General features: G+C 47.1%; 1 protein-coding gene across 2 annotated transcripts; it reads left to right on the top strand.

The window, feature by feature from the left end:
* The first annotated feature begins 440 nt into the window (after nucleotides 1-440).
* Nucleotides 441-14213, top strand: CHRNB3 (cholinergic receptor nicotinic beta 3 subunit). Of its 2 annotated transcripts, none has more exons than XM_006111102.4 (6): nucleotides 441-620; nucleotides 3648-3799; nucleotides 4896-4940; nucleotides 8189-8298; nucleotides 9297-10179; nucleotides 12103-14213. In XM_006111102.4, exons 1-6 carry the CDS (start codon nucleotides 563-565, stop codon nucleotides 12235-12237), a joined length of 1383 nt encoding a protein of 460 aa, XP_006111164.2. In that variant the 5' UTR covers nucleotides 441-562; the 3' UTR covers nucleotides 12238-14213. The 2 variants fall into 2 exon arrangements, with proteins under 2 accessions (XP_006111164.2, XP_075787436.1); XM_075931321.1 differs by having other exon boundaries at nucleotides 9297-10192.
* The last annotated feature ends 637 nt before the right edge of the window (nucleotides 14214-14850 follow it).

Genomic DNA, 14850 nt, shown 5'->3' with positions numbered 1-14850 from the left:
GGCAAATGAGTCTGAGCTCCATGAAGGTGGCTGGAGAAGTGAAGTGAGTTCAGGCCGTTGCTCCTCTTATCCGGCCACTGCCAGTGAGTTTGTGGGGGGCAGACCCCTGCTATGGGCACCACAGTCTCCCTGCTGGCTGATGCCCGCCCATAGAGTTTGGGGGGCACTGTCCCCCCACATCACCTATGTCTGTGACTTAGTGGTAAAAGATAAAATTGGGGAATATCTGTATTATGGTCAGTCTTGACTGTCTACCATGCCTATTTTTTCCTGTCTTAACACTGTCGCTGATGCATCCCAGGCTAGCACTCCCCGGTTATAATATAAATGTGTCAGCGTTTAGGACCCAGCGATAGCTTTTAGACTCACAGGATGTGACAGCTGACTGAAAAATCAATGAAGTGTACTTTAAAAAGCTTCCCAGGGATGCAAGATTCGACTTGAAATGCACTCCCCTCCTTTGCCGACACTCTGACCCTGCGTGCTTTCTCACCAGTGTGCGTTAACCCATTTGTAGGCTGGCATTGGTTTGCCTGGAAAACAAAAGATTATTAAAGCTGCCATGCTGCTGCTGTTAAACCTTGTCAAAGTGCCCCTCATCTTTTGCCTTAGCAACTCAGGTAAGTGCCATTTATTTATTTTCCTGCCTCCGCCTCAAAAATGCCGATGTCTTTCCGAAGTGCAGGTAGCTGTCTGCTTGCTGAAGTTAAGCGTTGGCATTCATAGTTATAATATAGATAAACCATCTACATGTTTTGTTAGTCTACAAAGTGCTACCAAACCATTTGTTGTTTTTTAAGTTTATCCTGTACAGACGAACTCGGCTACCCCCTGAAGCTTATCAGTAAAATATTTAGTCTACTTCCTCTTAAAACAGCTGGCTTGTAAAAACATGGGGCTTATATTTGTTCTTACCATTCAAAGCCTTTTCAAACACAAGGCAATGAAGTTACTGGTAAACAGTGTAGCAGAGGAAAAATGAAGAGGGAGTAAATTAGTTGAGATGAACCAAAATATATAGAATCATGAGCTTTTGTGGGTAAGCCCAATTTCCTCAGATGAATGAAAACTTCGGATTCTGTATATTTTGGTTAGTCTCTAAGGTGCCACAGGGCTAGTTGCTGTTTTTAAGGCTACAGACTCACATGGTGACGCCTCTGAGATTTTTTTAAAAATAGCAGAGCCCTCTTGCTAGTCAGAAAAAGTGCACCTTGGGTTTAGTACCGGATCTGATAACGTATAAGAGAGGAGAGGAGAAAAGCCATGTGTTATGGGAGTGTGGGGGACACAGAGGGAGAGGAATAGTGTGTGCAATTATTGAAGAGAGAGATTGTACAGAGAAAACCGCAGCCTCTCAAATGAAAAAGCAAACGGCTGAAGGTACCAGCTCTGTATTTCTTAAAGTGCGCCTCATGTGTAGAAAGTACCTTCCAACGTCCTTGCCAGAGCTTTTTCTGTTCATGTATCAACTCTCTTGCTGGCAGGATCAGAAGCCATGAGCCCCTACAAATGAGGAAGAGTTAACGAGGGGGGATGTAAAGTGGTCTGGCAAGCGCGATGAATTAATCTGACCCACGGCAAATGGGGCGGCGAGCACTGAAACTTGCACACCCGCAGACACACAAATCAATGCAATTGGAGATGGGTCTGACCTACAACGGGCTGATAATCAGCTTCATCTGTCTTCAAGGGCAGTGTTGCGTTTTTCAGTGTATTCCTCGCTGCTTTGTCTGGTTTGGTTGTAAAAGATTCCAGCCTGAGGTCTCCTCGTGTTTCTTCGGGGGAGGTGGGATCATGCCAGAATAGACCTCACTGAAAGGATGGATGTTTTCCCAGCTATTCAGCCTATGTATTTTTGGGGAGCATAGTCATCTGGACAGAGACAGCTGTATGGGGAGGGGGAGAAAGATTGGTGTGTTCCAGCATTTTCCAGCTGATGTAACTGCCCCTAGGGGTCATAGTGGACCACAAGCTAAATATGAGTCAACCGTGTGATGCTGTTGCAAAAAAAGCAAACATGATTCTGGGATTCATTAACAGGAGTGTTGTGAGCAAGACACGTGAAGTCATTCTTCTGCTCTATTCTGCGCTGGTTAGGCCTCAGTTGGAGTATTGTGTCCAGTTCTGGGCACCACATTTCAAGAAAGATGTGGAGAAATTGGAGAGGGTCCAGAGAAGAGCAACAAGAATGATTAAAGGTCTAGAGAACATGAGCTATGAAGGAAGGCTGAAAGAACTGGGTTTGTTTAGTTTAGAAAAGAGAAGATTGAGGAGGGACATGATAGCAGTTTTCAGGTATCTAAAAGGGTGTCCTAAGGAGGAGGGAGAAAACTTGTTCATCTTGGCTAGAACAAGAAGCAATGGGCTTAAGCTGCAGCGAGGGAGGTTTAGGTTGGACGTTAGGAAAAAGTTCCTAACTGTCAGGGTGGTTAAACACTGGAGTACATTTCCCAGGGAGGTTGTGGAATCTCCATCTCTGGAGATATTTAAGAGTAGGTTAGATAAATGTCTATCAGGGATGGTCTAGACAGTATTTGGTCCTGCCATGAGGGCAGGGGACTGGACTCGATGACCTCTCGAGGTTCCTTCCAGTCCTAGTGTTCTATGATTCTATGATTCTGCATCTCTGCTGTTGCTCTTCTAGGCCTGTAACATTCCCGGTGTAAGAATCATCCCACCCAATTTCCAGTGTTTCCCCTTGCTAAGGGTTGGCTCATGTCCTGTGGGGCGCAGCTGAGGTGTAGGTTTTGGGACATCTGCTTCCTCTTCTCTGCTGATTCTGTGGCCTAGGAACACATCTGAGCCAGGTTGAGGGGAGGGCTGCATTGCATGGAATCTGGAAAGGGATGCGGGAGGTTGTTTACTATTTTGCAGCTCAATCCAGCACGTTTCCCTGGGTTGGGATGTTTTTCAGTTTACAGCCTCCCTACGTCATCCCTCTGTTGTAAAATTTTGAAGCTGGAGGGCTGGGCAGCTAGAGATTCAGGTCGTTTGGGAACAATGGGAGCTGGTTTGGGTTTGGGGCACTCAGATGTAACAAGGCTTTTGATGCGGGTAGGGGAGATGGCTCTTCTTTCTCTTTCCTGGTGGGCAAAGGCAATAGCAAACAGGTATTTGGAAGAGAGGGCTTACATTTGTAGAGGCAGAGTGTTAAATTCTGGCCTGTGGTGGTGGGGCTAACCAGCTAGGGATGAGCATCATGAGATGCCCTGGTAGCACAGAGAAGGCGGACCATGGATGTTGCTGGACCAGAGTGTCCTGGACCACAGAGGTTGAACCTGTATAACCGAATCCTCACTGGAGCTGATCAATCTTCCTTCCCTCTTTCCTTGTCCCTACTGAGCAACTGTAAATTGAACCTGTATCTAGCAAACTTTTGCCTGAAGCCGATTTTCCTGTTTGCGTTGGTGATGACGGTCTTTCCTCTTATTCTCTTTCACTGTTGCATGGTGCGCTTGTAGCACCGACAGGCGGCACTGGACCTGAGACCTCCATGCATGAGGCTCTACCACTTGAACTAAAAGCCAGCTAGCTTTCAGCTAAGGCTGTAAAGGAGACTCATTATTCTCTCTAAGTGGGGTCTTAGGGTCAGAAGGAATGTGGGTTACACTCGCACATAAACCCGCACCCTCTTTGTCGCCTTTCAGCGGTTGCTGGGTTCAGTTTGATTGCTGAAAACGAAGATGCCCTGCTGAGACACTTACTTCACGGGTACCAGAAATGGGTCCGACCTGTAGAAAACTCCAACGATACCATCAAAGTCCGTTTTGGCTTAAAGATCTCTCAGCTCGTGGACGTGGTAAGTGACTTGTGGGAACTTTAGCAAAAGGAAAACCTACACCTAGCTGACGCCCATTGTGGTTAACCACTTTACAATGCTGGTGTCATTTTTCATGGCAGATTTTAGGGGACGAGGATCTGGGGGAGCATAGCTCATTCATCTTTCCCAGTACGATACAGGACATGTAGTGGAGTTGTCAGACAGTCGCATGTCAGTTTTTGGACAGAGATGCTTTGTGACGGGGGCTCCCAGCTGCTACGGGTTTTACAAATGATAAATAGTACTGATGTGTGCTAGGTACGTCACAAGCAGAGAGACAGTCCCTGCTCCAGCAAATTGACTATTTAATAGAAAGACAGCCCATGGGGAAGAGAACAGAATTCAGCTTACAAGTAAGGTTGCTCTTCATGTGGTGAAGTAAATCTTAGGCCTTATTTACACCAGCACGTTTTGTTGCCAAAACCTGCCTCTTGTTGACAAAACAGTGATATCATGCACACTCCAGTGTGATTTTTGTGGGGAGGAAGACACCCATTTTGGGCCACCCAAAACTTCCACACCTGTGAGAGACTTTTGTGTGTTCCTCTCCCTTTATTGTTGACAAAGAGCCAGCGTGGACTCTGCTGCTTGTTTTGCTGAGAGAACTGGTTTCTGCCAGTATCCCACATTTTGTTTTAATGTCTGTGGAAAAATAGTCTTTCCCAGGGTTGCATTCAGGCCCACCGACATGGTGGAAATGGGGCAGTTGCTCTGGGGCCCAGCAATTCAAAGGGGCCTGGAGTTCCCAGCCACTGACAGAGCCCTGGGCTCTTTAATTGGTTGCTAGAGCGCCACGCTACACACTCAGGGCAGCTCTGAGGGCTGCCTTGGGAGGTGGGGGCACTCATGAGTGACATCGAGGGCTGGCTGCCCTGGCCCTGGCCCTTCCGGGGGCCTGCCAAGGCTGTTACTAGGAGCCTCCCGTTGAGTTCAGTGAGAGTTGTATGGGCTAATAGGATGCAGCACCCGGCGTTACGTGCCCGGGCTGAGATCCCATTGACACCGAAACCTGTTCAGTCTGGGCAGCCTTTCTGTTCTCGGGGCATTGTTAATTTCTCATCTCGTGTCTCCCTAGGATGAAAAGAATCAGCTGATGACAACCAACGTCTGGCTGAAACAGGTACAGCAGCCCATTACCTCACATGCCGAGCTTTCTGGCGGCGGGGGAAGTGCCTGGCAAGCAGGCCTGGCTTCCCACTCTCTGGTGTTGGAGCCGTCATTCGATCAGGAGAGGAACGGGGTTCTTACTCCCCTGCAGAACTGGCTACGGCCACGCAGTGTGCAGGGGCCGTCAAACAAGCAAACAGAATCTTAGGAATCATTTAAAAAGGGATAGAGAATAAGACAGACACTGTATAGAACCACAGGATGCCCACAGCTTGAATGCTGCATACAGATGTGGTCGCCTCATCTCCAAAAAGAGATCTTTGCATTGGAAAAAGTTCAGGAAAGGGCAACAAAAATGCTGAGGGGTTTGGAAAGGGGTCCCCTATGAAGAGAGATTAAAAAGACTGGGTCTTTTCAGCTTAGAAAAAAGAAGACCAAGCGGGAGGATATGATAGAGGTCTCTAAAATCACGACTAGTGTGGAAAAAGTGAATAAGGAAAAGTTATTTATTTATCCCCACATTATAAGAACTAGGGGTCACCAAATGAAATGAATAGGCAGCAGGTTCAAAACAAACAAAAGGAAGTTTTTCTTCACATAGCGCACAGTCAACCTGTGGAACTCCTTGCCGGAGGATGTGGTGGAGGTTAGGACTTTAACAGGATTCAAAAAAGAGCTAGATATATTCATGGAGGTTAGGTCCATCATTGGCTATTAGCCAGGCTGGGTAGGAATGGTATCCCTCGCCTCTATGCAAAAATGGACTGGAGGAGATTATGCAAATGAAGCATGAGAAAATGCGAATCTGCGCTTCATTTGCATTGCCTCTTCTGACAAAATGCGTAGTATACAAATAGCCTTTGGGCAAGTCTACGCTGCAACATTATTTCAAAATAACTGCCTGCTGTGTAGATACGGACTAAGTTATTTCAAAATAATGTCGAAATACTGTCAAGCTGAAGGACTTCTTACTCCAACTCCTGTAGCCTCCTTGTGCGAGGAGTAAGGAAAGTCAGAGGAAGAATGTTCTATTCTGAAATGAATGTAGACGCTCCCAATTTCGAAATAAGCTATTGCGAAATAAGCTACGCAATTGACGTAGCTGAATTTGCATAGCTTATTTCGAGTTAAGCCCTGCTGTGTAGATGCATCCTAAGATGCCTCGTCTGAGGTGAGCATCTGGTTTTGGATTTGGACAGCGCATTAAGGCGTGAAAGTTTAGGATCTAATCTAATAGGATTCAGGGGTGATGCTATTTTTTGTTTAAAAAGGGCAAGATGAGATCATAACATTTTAACAGGGCAAGTGCTGATAAAATTTAATCATCAATTGGGATGGAGAAAAGTGGGGAAAAAAAATCAGTCGGCTCCTATCCTGCTACAATGACTGAGACAGCAAACATACGGGGAGGTCAGTTCTGGCTATGGATTAAATCAGGCACCGCGTCAGGTCAGTTTTGGCTCTGCTTGGCAGAGAGAGTTCATGGGTGTTCTGAAGGAAATGCTTAGACTTCCCTTTGACAGTCCTGCCATTCAAAGGCATGGAGTCTGCTGTAGCTTGTCTGGTTCAACGTTCCAAGGACATCCTGTGACTTTTCATTGCTGCCGGAAAGGTATCAGGTGTCGGAAGAACCAGGGTTGAGGAACCAGCGTGAAAGTCAGGCGCTTGGAGACAGAGTTATAGAAATTAGAGCTTGCAAAGGCCAACAGATCATCTTGTCTGTAACCTTCATTCGGATCAGGCCAGGGCCTGGGTTGGACTAACTTTTTGGGTGTGGGGGCTGCTCTACTGACAGCCCACAAAAGGTTGCTGCCTCCAGAGACTCAGAAACGCGATGTAACAAGCAAAGTCCAACCCCTCGAAGGGGGGTTCGGACACAGCCGTCTGACCGATCACAGGGAAGACGTCGCCACTCATTTGAAAGCCCTTTGGTGACCTCAGATACAAAGAGCAGCGGACCTCCTCTATCGTGTTTGTCTGCATGTTCCCCGCTGTCAAGTACTTTGTAGACAACCCAGCAAAGCGGAGTTTGAAAGGGGGTTTGGCAGGAGGCGGGGGAGTTAGTTGGGGGATGTTTCCAGGGAGCCTCTGCCTGGTGCGAGAGGCAGCGTGGGAGAAAGCACCCAGTGGGTGCTGCAGGCTGGTGACAGGAGCTGGCCTCTTGCTGGTGAATGAGCGATGATGGGAGCAGGGATTGGCTGAAAGGGGTCTCGAGCGCTAATGTTTGCGCAGTAGAGAAGAGCAGGCCCGTGGAGAGATGGGCAGAGAGCAGCGGCAGGCTGGGGGCGTGCGCGCCGAACCGATACCCGTGAGAGACAGCCTCACTAATGGCAGAGTCCTTGCATGAGTATGGGAGGTGCCAAAGAATGTTGCATTGTGGGATGCCCGTAACTGCTGGGAAAACCCGGGGGCTAGTTAGGCTCCGTCTCCTGAGCTTTGGCAGCAAGCTGCCGTTATTATGGGTATTGATTGTGGTTTGCATCTGCTCTCTCCTCTCTCTGCGCCCTCGGGGCAACCTCAAACCCTATCAATAATAGAGAGAGCAGCGCAAATCTGCTCCCTCACAGTGAGTATCGCTCGTCTCCCCGGGTCTTCAGCCTGAGCCTCATACAATCCAAAGTCAACAAAGCTAAACAAGGAAAGCAAAATTGGGGCGGGGAACCTTTTTGGGGCAGAAAAATCTTTTTGTTTTGGTTTGGTTTTTTTGCTTCTCAGTTGTGTGCTGCCCCCAACTGAGAAGCACAACAAAGCCTGGGGGGGGGGGCTGGCTAGTAGATTTGGTGCCCCCCCCCCCGTGCTTTAAGGTGGGGCCAAAAATGAGGAGTTCAGGTTGTGGGAGGGGGCTGGCACGAAGCAGGCTTGGGGTGTAGAGTGAGAATGGAAGGGAGGGTGCAGGCGTGAGTTGGGGACAGGAGGGCTGGGCGGGAGGTAGGGTGCAAGAGCAGAGTGGGGGTGCGGGGTCTGGGCAGGAAGGTTGCCACAGGGCTGGAGCACCAGCCCGGCTCCCCAAGGCTGGGCGGCGGGAAGCCCCAAGCCTCAGGGGCCAGATCCAAGCAAGCCAAATGCAGTCCCCTGTGCTGTAGATTCCCCACCCCTGACCGAAATACAGGAGTCATTCCCAACTTCAACCAGAGCAACGGCAATTGTGATGCATAGATTGCAATTGGGACCCGGGGTCCCCGTTGTGCTGGCCTTACCATAGGACCCCTCTGCGAGCGGGTTGTGCGCAAATGGCAGGAGGACTCCGTTGGCTCGTTGCAGGAATGGACTGACCACAAGCTGTGCTGGAATCCCGAGGATTACGGTGGGATCACGGCCATCCGGGTTCCCTCGGAGTCGCTGTGGCTGCCAGACATCGTGCTGTTTGAGAAGTGAGTATGGGAACTTCCCCCAACGCTCCAGGTGTCGGGTAGTTGTTTCTGTGACACTGATGTCCAGCCCCAGCCGGGCGGGCTAGCACTGGGCCTAACCATGGACCTTGTTAGAAAGCCGTCCCCCAGAGCGGCATCCGAACTAGAACTCTGGCTGGCTAAGATTGCGCCATACAGTGCCATGTACTCATGAGAACAGTGCTCTGTCACCTACACTGGCTCCCAGTACAGTTTGGGGTGGGACTCAAAGGGTTGGTTTTAAGAGGGCGCGAGTGGCTTGGGACAGTGTTACCAGAGAGCGCTCCTCCCCTTGTATGTATTGCCACAGCTGAAATCAGCCGCGGTGGAAATCAGCTGCTGAAATCAACCTGGCTGGGGGTCCCATAGCGTAAGTATGAGGGAGCTGTCTCTGGGAGGGCTTCCTCCATTTCTGACCTCTCTTCCCCCATTGGCCTGCCAGAGCCCAGATGGGTCAACTTTCCAGGCAGCCTCAAGTTCATCCCTGTTCCCTATGGTTGCTGAGCAGGGAAAGGTGGTTGACCAGTGTTTACCTTCTTGGGGCATTCTACACCAGTGTTTCTTAAACTTTTTAAGAGTGAGGAACACCAAACAATAATTGTTTTTTATGAGGAATACCAAGGATTTTTTGTAGAGGGGGAAAAAAAAAAGGTTGGGGGGGGGGGGGAGAGAAGGGTCGGGGAGTGGAGAGGGGGAGTTATTGAGAAAAAAAAAAGCCGCCTGGCCCTTTAAGGGCATCGGCCATTTTGAATTCTGTTGTTCTCCACGGTACACCTCCGACTGCCTCGCGGCACATCAGTCTGCCACAGATCACAGTTTAGAACTCTGTGTAGAACAGTGTTTCTTAGTCCAATACTAGTACTAGGGTCACCGCGCTCACATTACAAAGGCACAGAAACCAGAACAGGAATCAGGAAATCCAAAGGACCGAGCTTGATGTGGTGAAAACCTGCAACCGATCCAATTTCTCCTCTCCCCAGTGCCGACGGACGTTTTGAAGGCTCCCTGATGACCAAAGTCATTGTGAAATACAACGGGCTGGTCACGTGGACCCCGCCAGCCAGTTACAAGAGTTCCTGCACTATGGACGTGACCTATTTCCCATTCGATAGACAGAATTGCTCCATGAAATTTGGATCCTGGACCTACGATGGCAGCATGGTGGACTTGATTTTAGTAGATGAAAACGTGGACAGGAAAGACTTCTTTGATAACGGAGAGTGGGAAATCCTAAATGCCAAAGGTATGAAAGGCAGCCGAAGGGATGGGTTGCATTCTTACCCATTTGTTACTTATTCCTTCGTTCTAAGACGCCTCCCGCTGTTTTATACGCTTTTCCTAATAATCCCCTGCCTTGGATTATCTTTTCTAACGGTGCTGGTCTTCTATTTGCCTTCAGACGAAGGGGAAAAACTTTCCTTATCTACATCCGTTCTAGTCTCCCTTACTGTTTTTCTTCTCGTCATTGAAGAGATAATACCGTCTTCCTCCAAAGTCATTCCTCTAATTGGAGAATATTTGTTGTTTATTATGATTTTTGTCACCCTATCAATTATTGTTACTGTTTTCGTTATTAACGTCCACCACCGGTCCTCGGCCACCTACCATCCAATGGCTCCCTGGGTTAAAAGACTGTTCCTTCAAAAGCTTCCCCGGCTATTATGCATGAAGGGTCACGTGGACCGCTATTCCTTCTCGGAGACTGGCGGAACTCTCCCTGTGTTGAAATCAAAGCTCTCAGGCAAAAAGAAACAGAAACGAGGGAAGGAAGGAGAAAAAATTGTGATTGCTTTTTTGGAGAAAGCTGCGGATTCCATTCGATACATCTCCGGGCATGTAAAAAAGGAGCATTTCATCAGACAGGTGATGTTAACATGTGAGGAGCATGTGATTGTACTAGTAGAGGAACAGAATGAAGTTTCTCCCCCACCTCCCGCAGCACAGTTAAAATCTTTTCTAACCTACAGAAAGGCTTAAGCTATTTAGCCACCTAAATGCCTCATATCTGTTTTATATCAGCATAGCTCCATTGCCTTCAGTGACGGTATGCTTGATTTAAACTAATGCATGTCATACTTAATATTTAAGGCCTGATTCTGATATATTTGGCTCTCCAGAGGGTTTTTTGCCCCAATTCTCTAGCTCCCTGTTATGATGTTCATTTTTACAAATGAACACAAGAAGGAGAAATTAACATGGGTTCTCTAAAAGCTGTGGTGCTGGGGGTGATGTCTGTAGACAAGCTCTGAAAAAGAAAGAGAGGTTTCGCACACCTCATACTGAAAGGAACTCTGTTTGTTGTAGTTACTTCCCATCAGTGGCAAATCATTAATTTGAATAACACTGTTTGTTCTGACACTTCAGTTCTCAGAGCCTGTAGTTTCCATCTAGCTTTACAAAGTGGGTCTAAGAGGTCTGGACCTAAGATGTGGGGGCCATTCATTTAGCCTACTCCGTCCCTAACCTGCATTTCCTAGAATCACTCCCTGATCTTCTGAAGTTATCAGGGACATTTAAAAAGTTTTTTTAAAAAGGAAAAAACTCAGGCTGTTCAAACGCAGGCTTGGAAACACCCAGTCTATAAGTCTAGATCCTACAGACATGCATTTACAATGCAGTGTAGATATACATTGAATTACTTAGTCTAGCTAGTCAGCAGGGGTAGGTACTTTTCAGATTAGTTTTGGGCATGCATGGATCATCTGTCTTGGATGAACTAGACCAGTGCTTCTCAACTTTTTTTTGTTCATGGCCCCTTTCTGAGCCTTGTTTACCTCTGTGGCCTCCCTCATAGCCGCTGTTAGTTGGAAAAAAAGGTACATCATTTACCTAATGTTCCATTTTTTCCATGTGGCCCCCTAGAAGTAAGGTGTGGTCCCTGGGGAGCCATATGGCCCATGGTTGAGAACCACTGATCAAGATGGTGCCAAGAAGGCAGGGGACTGGACTCGATGACCTCTAGAGGTCCCTTCCAGTTCTAGTGTCCTAGGATTCTTTCAGATGACTGAGCAACTCTAGGGTTGCCTAGTTTGAAGGAAATAAAAGGGACAGATTCATTCGTACCTTTAGTGCCTTTGCCCCATTCCTACAACACAAAGCAGCCATAACCCTGCCAATTACGGTACCAGTTTGAACACCTAGAGGTTTTCAGTGACTCTGGCCCAATATTTGCAATGAGTTAAACGTGGAGTAACAGAAAAGCCAATATTTTACCTTTTGATCTCTGCATCCATGCTTGCAGGCTCTCCGTGTGAAATTAGGAGGATATTTTTTCCCCATATTTCTTTTAAACTGATATATTATGCGTGTCGTGATGTGCCAGAACATATAGCTGGGTCTGCAAAATCTCATTTTTTTTCCTAAACGCACAGTGTGTTTTAGGCTCTGCCCCAGCAAAGCCATTAAACATAGTGAAGTAAATAGAGTGCTATACCTTGGCTTATGCGCTGGATCGATGGCATAATACTTGAGGGTGAATCTTTTAAAAAATCTTTATAATACCATTTCAAGGTCCCGATCCTACAAACACACATGCACGCATGCTTAACGTTCATCACTGAGGCAGACTTATGCATGTGCTTAACAGAGTGGTCCCATTGATGCCAATGCGTGTATGATGGATCGGGGCCTCAAGGAGCAATATTTCAGTAATCAGCAACATTTGTTCAAAATTATAACTAACCCAGACCATATTTTGTAACTGCATTGTTTGCAGCTACGAGATATTGGCATTTGGAAAAAATATATATATGGCCAAACTAATATTGCTATTATTGTTTTTTCTAGGTAGTTCAAGATTGGAAATTTGTAGCTCAAGTCCTCGATCGGATCTTCCTGTGGTTATTTTTGGTGGTGTCAGTGATGGGGTCTGTTCTAATATTTACCCCCGCTTTACAGGCGTGGTTAAGCAGCAGTGTATAGGAATATATCCATGTGTTAATGTGGCTAATAGCTGAAAGATACAGTTGACCCTTGACACTGATGGGTGTTTTAACTTTCTGTGAGTTCGAGGCTGACCAAACCGAGGGGAGATGGAAATGAAAATGCTTCTGGCTGCAGTAAATGGTATTTTTAATTACAGTACGATGCTTTTCACTTGAATAGTGCTTTATATCTGCAATTGTGTAACCCTTAGCTTGCTGGTATTTACTCACCCATTGAAATGAATGATGCTACATGGGGTAGAGGTGTTTGAATGTGAGCACAACTGGGCCCTATTTAATCAACCCTATTAAGGCTGATTATATTGCAATATGATCATTTTAAAAAGGCTGACTATTTGGCTCACTGAGAATGTTTCTTTTTGATCCAAATATTCTCATAACAAGTGGGATCCCCATGTATTAAATATGCTACATTCAAAGAAAAAAATAAATAATCTAGGAATACACAGAGCACTGATGCGCTAAGTTTTTGTCAGGCCACCTTGGTCTCTTTAAATGTTATAAGCATCGCTGTTATGTAACTTATGTATAGAGAGGTATATAACTGGCTACTGGGCATCCCTGCGATAAGTCGCCCCAGAATACATCCGTTTCGCACTAAAGTCGTTGACCCATATAGGAACTGATATATTAAGTACACCCATTCCCTGTTTTTAAGTCATGCACAAATGAACAAACACATTTGTGCAAATGGAAGTTGACCCTGGGAAAAAAAAAATTCCCCACTTCTATAGTGAAACAACTTAGTCAGCATTTTTTGGAATGTATCTTGGACTTATAGCGAGGATGGCCTATACTACAAGGCGTGTGTTTATGTGTTGGAAAAATCCCATCTACAACTTGTTTATATTTTCTAATGTGCTCTGCTTTGGAATAACTCTACTCTCACTGAAGTTACAGGAATATAAACCCTAGGATTAGCAGGCTCATGGGAACAGAAAGTCTTAACTCCCTCTGGAAGAATTGAAGGACTAGTCCTACCTGCTTCCAGACTATTTGCATACATGGTTTTCCTCCTTTATCAATGTGGGAGACAGAAAACAAGGGTGTGGTACTGGCTGTCAGGTATAATTTCCATTTATGTCAGGCATGCCATTAAGTGCCCAAATCTGTGCGATTGGAGTTTTCCCATATACCACACTTTGATGTACCTGAAATTACACAGAAAGGCTAAGTCTACACTGGCATGATTTTCCTCAAGAACTCTTTTGTGGAAGAGTTCTTGTGCAAAAACTCTTCCAGAAGAGAGTGTCTACACTGGCATGTGCCTTTACACAAGAGATGTGCTTTTGCGCAAGAGTATCCATGCCAGTGTAGATGCTGTCTTGCGCAAGAAATTCATGTTGCCTGTCTACACTGGCCTCGTGCGCAAGAAGGCTTATTCCTGAGCGGGAGCATCATAGTTCATGTGCAAGAAGCATTGATTTCACATTAGAACGTCAGTGTTCTTGCACAAGACCTTGTGGCCAGTGTAGACAGGCAACAAGTTTTGGCGCAAAAGCAGCTTCTTTTGCGCAAGATTGCACCAATGTAGACACAGCCAAAATATATCACAGTTGGTAAGTAGGGGCCAATTGTAACAAGACCTGGGCGGTTAGCAAGTGGGAAAAGTGGGGCTACTCTCAACTGTGACAGAAATGTATGGCTGGAAGGGACCTTGAGAAGTCAAGTCCAGCCCCCTGCTCTGCAGTGGAACCAAATCAACCTGGACTCTTCCTGACGGTTTTTTTTCCAACCTGTTCTTAAAACCCCCACATGATGGGGGGTTCCACAATCTGCCATGGAAGACAATTTCAGAGCTTAACTCCCCTTAGAGGAGCCATTAACGTTTTTCCTAAATCTCTAGGGGAGGGACCTGCCAGCCAATTGTGAAAGTTGAACCGTCAGCATCTTGTCCCCACACAATGTGCTGTTTGCTTGTGTAAACAGTTTTAATAAAACAATGAGTCGTCAGCTGTGGAGCAGAATAATTCCCGTGGGTGGGTAAGCACGGAGCAACACCACAGACAGGCAACCTTGCCAGAGGTGTCTTCCGCAGGAAAGGATTCCTGCTCTCAACAAACGCGATGGATGGATGTAAAAAGGGGATAGCACCTTTGTCGAGCTAAATTAGCCAAGGCTGAACTGCAGCGCGGGCAAGGAACAAGGGGGAGAGGGCTGCAGAAATTTAGCTCAGTCAAAGGCCATTTCTACAATGGCTGCATTATATTGGGAAACTGAGGCAAACATCTTTGCAATGACGCTTGTGCATTGAGCCTGGTGCTAGGCTGGCCTTAGGGGTTACGCTGGTTTCCTAGCCTCTTGGGCTCTGTCTACACTCACAGCTTCTTATGCCAGAAATATGCAAATGAGGCTACGCATGGAATATCGCCGAGCCTCATTTGCAGGGGCAGGCACTGTGGCAGAGCTACAGCTTAACCTGGCGTCCACTGGGCCGGGGCCAAGAACCGCAGCCCGTCTTGGCCTCCCCGCAGCACAGACCGGGTCCGGGAACTGTGGCCTGGTCCCCCTCACCCGCCAGGAGAGCTGAGGAGCATCCTCGGCCCCACACAACGACAACAGGGCCAGGAACTGCAGCCCTGTCCCCGCC

Source organism: Pelodiscus sinensis, chromosome 6 (genome assembly GCF_049634645.1).
Source record: "Pelodiscus sinensis isolate JC-2024 chromosome 6, ASM4963464v1, whole genome shotgun sequence".
Taxonomy (NCBI): Eukaryota; Metazoa; Chordata; order Testudines; family Trionychidae; genus Pelodiscus; species Pelodiscus sinensis.
The sequence above is the reverse complement of the archived record's forward strand: the minus strand, read 5'-3'. Positions and strand labels throughout refer to the sequence as shown.